Source organism: Brassica napus, chromosome C5, assembly GCF_020379485.1.
Source record: "Brassica napus cultivar Da-Ae chromosome C5, Da-Ae, whole genome shotgun sequence".
NCBI classification, from domain to species: Eukaryota; Viridiplantae; Streptophyta; class Magnoliopsida; order Brassicales; family Brassicaceae; genus Brassica; species Brassica napus.
The window spans coordinates 46342764-46354026 of NC_063448.1; the positions used below are offsets into that span (position 1 = coordinate 46342764).

At 39.0% G+C, this 11263-nt stretch overlaps 3 protein-coding genes across 3 annotated transcripts; 2 read left to right on the plus strand and 1 right to left on the minus strand.

Moving 5' to 3' along the window:
• Positions 1–1116: 1116 nt before the first annotated feature.
• BNAC05G35730D lies at positions 1117–2604 on the minus strand. Its single transcript, XM_013876897.3, has 4 exons — positions 2303–2604; positions 2124–2206; positions 1455–1510; positions 1117–1384 (listed from the first exon to the last, which is right to left on the minus strand). The coding sequence occupies exons 1-4, from the start codon at positions 2472–2474 to the stop codon at positions 1306–1308; spliced, it is 390 nt and encodes a 129-aa protein (XP_013732351.1). The 5' UTR covers positions 2475–2604; the 3' UTR covers positions 1117–1305.
• Positions 2605–3758: 1154 nt separating this feature from the next.
• On the plus strand, positions 3759–8155 carry LOC106435969 (putative 3,4-dihydroxy-2-butanone kinase). Its single transcript, XM_013876910.3, has 19 exons — positions 3759–4012; positions 4382–4519; positions 4613–4725; positions 4809–4856; positions 4990–5061; positions 5133–5222; positions 5429–5602; positions 5699–5782; positions 5929–5984; positions 6120–6250; positions 6332–6424; positions 6512–6576; positions 6672–6815; positions 6928–6971; positions 7074–7157; positions 7249–7322; positions 7405–7517; positions 7589–7684; positions 7765–8155. Exons 1-19 carry the CDS (start codon positions 3973–3975, stop codon positions 7891–7893), a joined length of 1788 nt encoding a protein of 595 aa, XP_013732364.2. The 5' UTR covers positions 3759–3972; the 3' UTR covers positions 7894–8155.
• Positions 8156–8358: 203 nt separating this feature from the next.
• On the plus strand, positions 8359–11068 carry LOC106435963 (glutamate decarboxylase 5-like). Its single transcript, XM_013876903.3, has 6 exons — positions 8359–8890; positions 8985–9189; positions 9280–9480; positions 9569–10037; positions 10340–10392; positions 10487–11068. The coding sequence occupies exons 1-6, from the start codon at positions 8808–8810 to the stop codon at positions 10946–10948; spliced, it is 1473 nt and encodes a 490-aa protein (XP_013732357.1). The 5' UTR covers positions 8359–8807; the 3' UTR covers positions 10949–11068.
• Positions 11069–11263: the final 195 nt, after the last annotated feature.

Consider the following 11263-nt stretch of genomic DNA (forward strand, 5'->3'; position numbering starts at 1 on the left):
AAAATAAACATATAGACAAGTTTTTAGCAAATATTAATTAATAAAGTTTGTGGTTTTAAGTTCCCAAAGAGAAATATACAGTGATATAAAGGAAAATTCGAAAATGAATCGGTGCCTACTTGGTTTCTTTTCAAAGAATTTTGATTATTATAGATGATCAGTTCAGTTATTGTGTACTTAGAGAACATTAGGAGCAACATTATGCGATCAATTATATGATTGGGTTTAGGATTGAGTTTTTAATTATCGCAGAAATAAGATTGTGTCACGAGATGGTATTGCTATTGGACCACATACTTTACTTTCAGACAAGGTCTAACAGCGGACAAAGCCGCTTTTTACCTATTAGCCCTGTTCGGTAAAGGATCGCAGCGTCGTTCAAAACAATGCCTAATTGTAAGTTTCTTGAGGCTTAAGGATGTGGAGAATAAATGGCGGCGACACCCGCGTTTGACGACGAAGGCAATTCCGGTGAACGTTGTTTTATTCAGCGTCACTATATTAAGCGGCAACACTCCGTAAAATAAACGCCGCGATCTTCTTTTAATTCTTTACTGCTATATTTATCAATCGATGACGTTTAAATTATCGCCGCTTGACGCTGACGCTGCGACAACGTAAAGAACAGGGCTATTGTATGTTAACACGTAGTGTAATAGGTTATTCTCACCGGAGAATATCCACTCCCACTACTTGTTCTTTCGTTAAGGGTTAAGGCTAGTGTTTAAATCTATTGTTTATTCAAGAAGTGAAGGTATAAAGGAAAGGAGCAGAAGTAGGAGTAATTTAGAGCATCATTAATAGGGTTCTTAGGTGGGTTCTTGACGGAATATAATAAACCGTTTCTTAGTCCAAAAAAGACCCACTTAACGTAAACAGGTCTTTTTGATGAATAAATTTAGCATTCATTCAAAAAAAAAAAGTTATAAGGGGCCAGGTGGTAAGAATCGTAGGCCTAGTGATCGGTTACGGTTGTTTTGGTCTAGTACAATACGTAACTGGCCGCTTCTCTGTTGGTCCTAGACATCACCTGCTTGTCTCGGGGGTTTATGGTAAGAAAGTGATCTAGATAGGTTTCTTATAACGACCGGCCTCTAAATGTCAAGTTTCCAGAGATGAAATAAAATAGAGCCTTCTATTTCTCAAAAAGGTAAAACAAAGTTGCAAGAGGAATAAATACCAAAAAGGTATTGTGCAATGACGTTCTCGAGATAAATCATTATCTTGTTTAAAATTTTGAAGTAGTCACAAGACGAGGTTATATTAATAACAGAAGAAGCAGACTTGGGGAAACTAATACTACTACTACTCTGCCTTGCATCTCTTCTCTAGCTCCTCCAAATGCTCAAGGTCTTTGTTGTACTTGCAGATGCGGAAAATGCACCTGCCAATGAATATGAGAGAACATTGGTCAAATTACATAAGTGTGAGTTGTGGCATGGTGATGATGTTACCAGTAGAGAAGGATCCCAGCCGCACAAAGAACCACATTCCGCTGAGCCTTGTAGATCTGAACACACAAGTTGTAAGTTTGCTGACCTAATACATTTTAGGGAAGAAGAACAGAAGCCACAAATAATGTGCAGCAACAGATTCAACCGATCATAAACGCAAACTAAATCAAAGGTCCAGATCAGTGTTTCGGAAACAGAGGCAATTGCAAGTGGTTAGTTATCTAAGTTTCATCAACAATCAACCACCAACTTATTCTCACAAGAACAGGGCATACGTAGAAAATAAAACCAGTTCCATTCTAATAATTCCTCATGAATGGTGTATTTTTATGGGAACCGTAAGGAATTGAATGTTCCTTCTCATTTCCTTGGTCACCAGTCACACCCTAATCTATAGATCCAGATGGTTACACTAATATAAGATAACAGAAGTGAACTCAGAAGAACCACTGGGTCTGTGACAAAATATGGAATTGGTTGAACTACTGTGAACTCATTTGATGTTTCATTACTCAGACATCTCTATATGTACTGAACTAACTTAAAGCAAATAACTAGATCCTCAGATGTTTTAAGCTTCAACTAAACAAGATAGACATGACCACAAACACGCTTTGATTCATATGAGGAAACAATCTTAAAACAGAAAGTATTAAACATGATGCTTACTGATTTCTCGTAGCGATCCCGCTCGGTGGCAGTGCAAACCTCAGATGAGCACATTAGTCTATGTTCATACTTCCAGTAAAGATCTGAAACAAAGTAACCAAAATACATATTAAAAACCAAAAGTACCAAAAATCACTGACACCCTAACTATAAATGAATTGACAGAGAGGGGAGGTCACCGAGGAGTTGAAATCCAGCGAAGGCGACGATGGAGGCGGCAGGCTGGAGTATGAGCGAGACAAGTGACACGACGCGTTTCTTCACGAGCATAGGGTAAGGTAGAGTCAAAATGACTGCGATCGCGACCTCGGCAGCAACCACATACGACAGAATCAGCCATTGCAATGCCATTTTTGTTCGTTCTTCTTCCTCTAGATCTCTCTCTCTCTCTCTCTCTCCGTGCGACGGACACGTTATCTACGCCGTGTGCGAGTGCCGGGCGATTTTTGACTTTTGTTTATACCTTGAATGGTTTTTAGCCAATGGGCCTTCTCAAGCCCAATAGCTCAGCATTTATAGAAATAATTGCTAATACAGGTCGGTTCGGTTTTGTCTGTCCTTGATTTTTAACGGTTTGACTTTGGCTATTTTCGGTTTACAAAAGTATAGGTTAGGCAGATTCAAGGACAAAAGTATAGGTTAGCCACATATGGATATAGTTACAGTGAAACTTTATGATTGGAATATCGTAGCCTAACGTTAGGATCATACTTTTCACCTATGTCTTCAGAAAATAAAAATCTGACATTAACAACCATCTTCTTCTTCTACGAAACCAGATAACATCATATCTACTAGCTTTTGAAAAAAAATTATTCTTGTTGAAGTTTCAGTTATTCTTTTGGATTTATTCACATAATCTTCCTAATTTATCTTTTTTCGTACAAAAATGTTTTCAATTAATACCGAAGGAACTATACATGCTAGTGTTATGACAAATTTTTTTTTTCTTCAAACGGCTTAGTGTTATGACAATTATGTCGAACAATTTGAGAATAGATAGAGGCTTTTAAGCCTGAACTTAAACTAGTCCTTTTACCAGGAAAAAAAAATTAAACTAGTTTTTTTCTAGAAGCTAACAAACACAGTAATTAAAGAAGAATAGATAAGAGACTAATCCACTGAAAATATAGATAAGCTTAAAATACCTGAAAATTGTACTCTGTGGACTTCATAAAGAGTGAGCTGAGATGGAAAGTTAGTTTTGGATAAGATTTCATCAGTATAAACTATAAAGTAGAGAAGAGTATTACAAATATAGAAAGACGAATCCATTGAAATATCGAAACCAAAAGCAATTTAAGAAATTCAACGAATCATAAGGTTGACTTCAGGATTTGAACAGGTTTTTTTTTTTAGGAAATAACATAAAGTTATAAGATTATATCTGAATAGAATTTAAGGACAAAATATAAATTTCCAGTAGAACAAAAAATACATTTAGAAAAAATAAAATACAGACACGCGGCGACACGGCACAGGCGCGCGCGCGGCACACGAAAACGTAAAGAATCACGTGTTCATCACCATTTACAGTTACAATCTTATCAACCTATTAGGTAACTAATCTATGCGGATAAAGTAATTTACAGATTCGTCATAGAATATCTTATCCAGATGAGGATTGGGCCTGGCCCATTACACGTCTGCAACTGCCATTTATTTCAACATTGGGGTTTCTCGTACGGAACAATCTCTCTCTCTGTCTCTTCTTCTTTCTTGTTGCTTCTTCTTCTCTCTCTCTCTCTCTCTAGCTCGCGTTGCTGTTGTTGACTCTCATTAAACCTTCTCCTGCAATCCTTTCCCCCTTCCGCGTGAGCTTCCTCCGATTGCCTCAATACTCACGAAAATGGTTTACGCGGCGAAGAAATTCATCAACAACCCCAACGGTTCGTCCTCTTCGTCTCCGTTCTCTCTCTTTTTTGTTTGATTGTTCGGTGGAGTTGTTCATTTTTTCCGGCGTAGATTAGGTCGATGATGATTGTGAATGCTCTCGCGAACTGTTGACCTATGTAATTATCCCCGATTGTGTTACTGTTTGCGATATATTCTTTGCATTGCTTGTTTATTGCTCATAGAATCCGTCTTTGGGTCCCAATTTTGTTCGCGATCGTCGTAATACTGCTTCGTCAATCTTCACTGTGTTGTTTCGTTGCATGGTCAACCCGATGATGAATCGATCTTGATTTTCCATGGTTTAGGTCATAATTTCCATATAATTGAAGTGGCGGTTCACAGTACTGGTTTTCGTATTGCAGATGTTGTGACTGAGTTCATCGAGGGACTTGTGGAAACTTATCCTGGACTCCAGTATTTGGATGGCTTTCCTGAGGTTAAGGTGGTGCTACGAGCTGATGTCTCTGCTGAGAAGTATGACAAGGTTGCCGTTATATCAGGTAGGAGATTTTGTGGCTTAAAACATTCATTCTGCGGTTGATTTGGTGTTCTTGAACCTTTATGAAGTAATAATGCCTTTTTGGTTTATGCAGGTGGAGGCAGTGGGCATGAGCCAGCTCATGCTGGTTACGTTGGAGAAGGAATGCTTACAGCTGCTATCTGCGGAGATGTCTTTGCTTCTCCACCTGTTGATTCCATCCTGGCTGTAAGTCTTCCAAACGTGCTTTTTTTTCCTTTTTTTCTTCTGTGTCTTTAGAGGTAATGATAATTTACTTTTCCTAATTTCAGGGGATTCGGGCTGTCACTGGTCCTCAGGGATGTCTTTTAATCGTCAAGGTAATTAGTCTGGGAGAGAGAGAGAGAGAGATGAGAGAGCTCCATACGTGCTGTGTCAATATATGAAGAAGCTACGGACTCTTTTCTTTATGTTTTAGCTTAATGTAGTTTATCTATCCATTCTTTTTTACAGAACTATACTGGCGACCGCTTGAACTTTGGTTTGGCTGCTGAGCAAGCGAAATCTGAAGGTTACAAAGTAGAGGTACTGCTCGTTCTTGCTTTTTTTCTAAGTTAAGAGCGTCAAAGGACAGAATGACAGAATCTTCTTTGTAGACTGTAATTGTTGGAGAGGATTGCGCTTTACCCCCACCTCGTGGTATTGCTGGACGCAGAGGGTTAGCAGGAACCGTTCTTGTACATAAGGTTCTCTCTCCCTTTCCTTTCTTTCTCTAATTGCGATTTAAACTAATGTCTCCCCTTTCGGTTGATCTCGTTTATGGTACTATATCTTCTTAAATTGTGATTCTGAAACCTTGGTCTGCTATGAGTACTGTGTTTTGTTTAGTTTAGCCTAGTTTAGTTTAACAAGCTTAGCATCAGTTTCTTAATTCCTTTCTGCTTGGTTACAGGTGGCTGGCGCAGCAGCAGCAGCTGGTCTTTCTCTAGAAAAAGTTGCGGCCGAGGCAAAGTGTGCGTCGGAGATGGTTGGTACCATGGGTGTTGCATTATCTGTTTGTACGCTTCCTGGGCAGGTTACATCTGATCGCCTGGGCCAAGAGAAGATGGAACTCGGGCTTGGAATTGTATGTTATTTTCTCTTTATTTCCTCCCAAGTTTGCATGAAATCCATTTTGTTTCAGTGTTGTGGTTCGTGCCTTAACTTGATACTTTTCTCTCAGCATGGAGAACCTGGTGCTGCTGTGGTTGACGTTCAACCTGTGGAAGTGGTGGTTTCACATGTTCTTCAGCAGATACTGAGTCCTGTATGTGCTAATTTTTGTTTTCTCTATTGTGCTTTTGTCGCCATAGTCAAATATAAGTACTCCATGCTGATTCTTAACTTACTGTCTTGGATTAGAAGTTTTCTAGACATATCGTTTATCAACTTATTCATTATGTTCAACTGCAGGAGACCAATTATGTTCCCATTACCCGCGGTAACAGAGTGGTTCTCATGGTTAATGGGTAAAGCCCATTCCTAATATCGGTGTTTTGCTCCCATTATTTCAACTGCAGCAAAATGTTACCTTTATGATATCAGAGAATTTGCATATTTGGTTTTAAGGTGAGAGCTTAGGTTGTCCTTTTCATTCTTTGCAGCTTAGGAGGCACCCCTTTGATGGAACTTATGATAGCTGCTGGAAAAGCTGTCCCTAAACTGCAGCTGGAATTTGGACTTGCTGTTGATAGGGTGTATACAGGGCTTTTTATGACTTCGCTCGATATGGCAGGTGAGTTTCAGCGGTCTCCTTGATTTAGTTTAGTTACATACTCCTGTTGTCATGCTGACGGTGTTTTCTTTTTTTTTTTAGGATTCTCGATTTCAATCATGAAAGCTGACCAGCCAATCTTAGACCGATTAGATGCTCCAACTAAGGCTCCAAATTGGCCTTTTGGCACTGATGGTCCGTGAAATGTTGTTTCATGTTCTATATTTCCCTGAATTTTCTTCACTACCTAGTCTTTGATACAAAGTCATTGATGCGTTGCAGGCAACCGGCCACCCGCAAAGATCCCTGTTCCTATACCCTCTTCTCGATCAGCAAAAAGCGCTGAGGTATGCATTGCAAAAATTTGATACATTTGGGTTGTTTTAGAAGGTTTGGTGGTAAATTCTTTATGCAAAATTTCATGACATATTGGCAATACCAGTCCCAGGCTCGACCTAAAGAGCTGAGTAAACAAGGTCGGGTTCTTGAGGCAGCTATTCAAGCAGCAGCTACTGTGATCAGTAGTCTAAAGGATAGTTTGAACGAATGGGATGGAAAAGTAGGCGATGGTGATTGTGGGTCAACAGTAAGTTTTATTTTTGGAACATTTCCTTTATCTTGCTTTATTTTTGGAACATTTCCTTTATCTTGCGCATTTCTAACATTATATCTTACATGGGCTTGCATTAATTTTGTAGATGCACAGAGGTGCAACAGCTATTTTGGAAGACATGAAACACTAGTGAGTCTATTTGTTAATCTTAATTCCTCATGTACAGCTCTTTATGTTGGGTTTAGATTCCTGAAAAAAATCTGAACACTTCGTATCTTTTTTTGTTTCTAGTTATCCGCTCAATGATGCTGCGGAAACAGTGAATGAGATTGGTGCATCAATCAGCAGGGCCATGGGGGGCACAAGTGGAATTATGTAAACTCATGAAATTATTTGAACATTCTTCCATATATAGTCTGGTTCATGCTTTTGGCTTAGGCTACTACGCTTTCTCTTATGAAAATAGATACAATCTCCTCTGCAAGGCAGCGTACGCGGAGCTAAAAGCCAACACTGAGTCAGAAGTCACTCCCAAATACTGTGAGATAATGCTTCTTGAATGTGGTTGGTATTGCAATGGTCACATACTTTGTTTTAACTCAGGCTTCTCTTGAATCATCAGGGTCCAAAGCACTCAAGTCATCAATAGCTTCTGTCAGCAAATATGGTGGAGCAACTGCGGGATACAGGACGATGCTAGATGCGCTTATCCCAGCTTCACAAGTTCTTGAAGAGGTGACAATATTTTTTTTTCACAGTTGAGTTATTTGCAAGTACTAATGTGTATTTGCTTTCGATATGAACAGAAGCTAAGCGCTGGAGAGGACCCAATATGTGCCTTTATTCTGTCAGCTGAAGCAGCAACTAAAGGAGCGGAATCAACCATACAGATGCAAGCACAGGTGAGACTTTTCGGTCTGCTTCTGATGTGCTGTATTCTCTGTCATTCTGATTTTAACCAAATGAGATTATGGAACCACAGGCTGGGAGATCGAGCTATGTGTCTGCAGAGATGCTTGCAACAGTTCCAGATCCAGGTGCAATGGCTGCAGCAGGATGGTACAGTGCGGCAGCAAGAGCCGTGAAGGAGCAGTATCAGGGGTCATCATGATCCCCCTTGGAGTGGCTTCTTCTTTTGTTTCTCGGGATATATGAAATGAGAGAGAGGCTCTTTATCGCAAACTATTGGCTTTCGGTGTATGTGTATGTTTAAGATTTTTACTGACTCTGTGAGGGCTCTCCGTTTATGCCATTTTTTTTTTGGGTGGTGCGTAATACCGTGAGAGTTTAATATAAGCTTCCGGAGAGAGACGAGACTATATTGGTACTTTGGGTTCTTGAACGACTCTGAAAAAAATGCTTCTTTCATCTTATATATTAAGCATCGTATTCGTACTTATACTTTCAAAATTTATGGTTTATAAATGACTTTTGGTGCGTCCTAATATATTATTAGATGCAAAATTCTTAGTAAATTATTCACCTTTTAAGGTTACTCTAGTTTCTATCCCAAGAAGAATCCTGCGGAGGATCTTTATTAGGATATCAGCATATATCCCGTAAATAAATAGCTATTGCCAATTGTTTGTGTATATCTTCCTAGCCTCATGTTTATCTCTGGGCAAACATATTTGATGTATATATATACACTTTGATTTTTAATTCCCTACGTTTGAGTTGGATCTTCTTACAAAATTTTAAGCTTTTAAAGGAAGCAGCAGCAACTAGTAAGTTCCTGATCCGGCTCACAAGCTTTGTAAGCTATTCACAAGATCAATCGTATTAACCCCAGTTCTTGTCTATTATTGTGATGTTGTTGTCCTCTCCTGACGAAATAGTTGTGTTGAATGAATTATAAGTGGTGTACAAAACCTAATTCAAAGGGGAAAAGAGAGTCAAGGGGGATAAAAAAAAAGAGAGGAGTTAGTTACATGAACGTCTTAAATTAGTGAAAGAGAGTTTTGCTTTCTTTTATATCTGTCAAATAAAACTTGTGACATCTATCTTCCTCTCCTTGAAAATATAATGGTACTCGCCACAAACTCCGACTCCGAAGAGCATTTGCACTCCACTTTCGCTTCCAGATATGTCCGTGCTGTTGTTCCCAGGTCTCTTGTCTCTCTCTCTCTGTCCTTATTCTGCACTATATGATTAATGCATATAGTTATATGTATTTATTGTTTTGCATATATCTTGAAACAGGTTCACGATGCCTAACAATTCCATGCCCAAAGACGCTGCTTATCAAGTGATCAGTGATGAGTTGATGCTTGATGGCAATCCAAGGCTTAACTTAGCTTCCTTTGTCACCACTTGGATGGAACCTGAATGTGACAAACTCATCCACGAATCTGTCAACAAGAACTATGTTGACATGGATGAATATCCTGTCACTACCGAGCTCCAGGTTCCTCTTCTCTCTCTCCCTATCTGCTAAATATCTATTCAATACTGTTTTCAAAATTATAAACACATCTTTTGTTTTTGTCCTCTTCAGAACCGGTGTGTAAACATGATAGCCAATTTGTTCCATGCTCCCATGGGAGAAGAGGAAGCTGCTATTGGATGTGGAACTGTTGGTTCATCAGAGGCTATAATGCTTGCTGGTTTAGCTTTCAAAAGGAAATGGCAACAGCGGAGAAGAGCTCAAGGTCTACCTACTGATAATCCCAACATTGTTACTGGTGCCAATGTTCAGGTCTCTCTATATATATATACACTTACTTCTCATCCTCCAACCATCACATCACATTATATTGATTTGATTCTTTGTAACTTGTGTATAGGTGTGCTGGGAGAAATTTGCAAGGTACTTTGAGGTAGAGCTCAAAGAGGTGAAACTAAGTGAAGGCTATTACGTGATGGACCCAGCTAAAGCTGTAGAGATGGTGGATGAGAACACAATCTGCGTTGCAGCTATTCTAGGTTCCACACTAACCGGAGAGTTCGAGGATGTGAAGCTACTGAATGATCTCTTGGCTGAGAAAAACGCAGAGACTGGTTGGGATGTTGCTATTCACGTTGATGCAGCCAGTGGAGGATTCATTGCTCCTTTCCTCTACCCTGATCTTGAGTGGGACTTTAGGCTTCCATGGGTTAAGAGCATTAATGTCAGTGGTCATAAGTATGGATTAGTCTACGCAGGAGTTGGTTGGATTGTATGGAGAACCAAAGATGATTTGCCAGAGGACCTTGTCTTTCACATCAACTACTTGGGAGCTGATCAACCCACTTTCACCCTTAACTTCTCTAAAGGTTTGTGTGTATAACAACTAGCTTATCCAATCTATTCATCTGTGCCGTCTCAAATTATTTATATACTTTGTTCGAAAAAATGTTAACTGAATATTTATGAAGTAATTTTAAATATTTTCTTTGGAATTATAAGCTGTAAATTTAGTTTCATATCTAAAAATTTGAAGTTCTAGATCATAATATATATTTAGTTTAAAAAAAAATTATTTTTGGACTCGGATCCTGTTTCAACCGCTCCACTAGTTACACGGTTGACGGTCCTGCTATTCATCATGACTCTTTATTTTGTTTTCTTTTTGCAGGGTCAAGCCAAATCATTGCTCAGTACTATCAGTTTATCCGGCTAGGCTTTGAGGTACTTGTTTCTTTTGTATATCGAACTTACTGTTTCATCTTGTTAACATCCAAGAAACTGTATATGATTTTTTTTTTCTTTTAAATTGAAAAAGGGATACAAGAACATTATGGAGAACTGCATGGACAACGCGAGGAGGCTAAGAGAAGGAATAGAGATGACAGGGAAGTTCGACATTGTCTCTAAAGACATAGGCGTGCCTCTAGTGGCATTCTCTCTCAAAGACAGCAGCAAACACACCGTGTTTGAGATCGCAGAGTCTCTTAGGAAATTTGGGTGGATCATACCGGCGTACACTATGCCTGCAGATGCACAGCACATTGCTGTGCTCAGAGTTGTGATCAGGGAAGATTTTAGCCGAGGACTTGCGGACAGACTCATCACACATATCATTCAGGTACTGAAGGAGATCGATGGCCTTCCTAGCCGGGTTGCTCATCTAGCCGCGGCTGCTGCGGTTAGTGGTGGTGAAGTGAAGACTGCTAAGATGTCTCTGGAGGATATCACTAAGTATTGGAAACGCCTTGTGGAACACAAGAGAAATATTGTCTGTTAGGTTGGGTAAGTCTTCACGCTTGTTCTTCTTTTGGACCAGTTATGTTCTTGGTAATAAGGTTTTTTGATTTAGACCATTCTGCTAAATTTTTTATTCTTCTTTCTTGGCATTATGTTTATATTGATAAACGAAAAATAGTACTCATTCCAAAGAGATCCATATTCTAGAAAAAAAATTAATTTAAAAAATATATATTTTCAATACATTATTTAATGGCAAATTGTAAACTTCTGAAAACATAATTGTGTATATTGAAATTCCATTGTTTAAAAGTTAGAGAAATAGTTAATTTTAAAAGATAATGTGTTGGTAATC

Bases quoted from the DNA above. Each gene is read 5' to 3' on its own strand.
- LOC106435963 (XM_013876903.3), top strand. From the start codon at position 8,808: ATGGTACTCGCCACAAACTCCGACTCCGAAGAGCATTTGCACTCCACT. The intron at 8,891-8,984 runs GTCTCTTGTCTC...ATCTTGAAACAG, and splicing joins GTCCGTGCTGTTGTTCCCAG to GTTCACGATGCCTAACAATT. The intron at 10,393-10,486 runs GTACTTGTTTCT...AAATTGAAAAAG, and splicing joins TTATCCGGCTAGGCTTTGAG to GGATACAAGAACATTATGGA.
- BNAC05G35730D (XM_013876897.3), bottom strand. From the start codon at position 2,474: ATGGCATTGCAATGGCTGATTCTGTCGTATGTGGTTGCTGCCGAGGTC. The intron at 1,511-2,123 runs GTAAGCATCATG...TTGTGTGTTCAG, and splicing joins GGGATCGCTACGAGAAATCA to ATCTACAAGGCTCAGCGGAA. The intron at 1,385-1,454 runs GTAACATCATCA...ATTCATTGGCAG, and splicing joins GCTGGGATCCTTCTCTACTG to GTGCATTTTCCGCATCTGCA.
- LOC106435969 (XM_013876910.3), top strand. From the start codon at position 3,973: ATGGTTTACGCGGCGAAGAAATTCATCAACAACCCCAACG. The intron at 4,857-4,989 runs GTAATTAGTCTG...TCTTTTTTACAG, and splicing joins GATGTCTTTTAATCGTCAAG to AACTATACTGGCGACCGCTT. The intron at 6,577-6,671 runs GTATGCATTGCA...TGGCAATACCAG, and splicing joins GATCAGCAAAAAGCGCTGAG to TCCCAGGCTCGACCTAAAGA.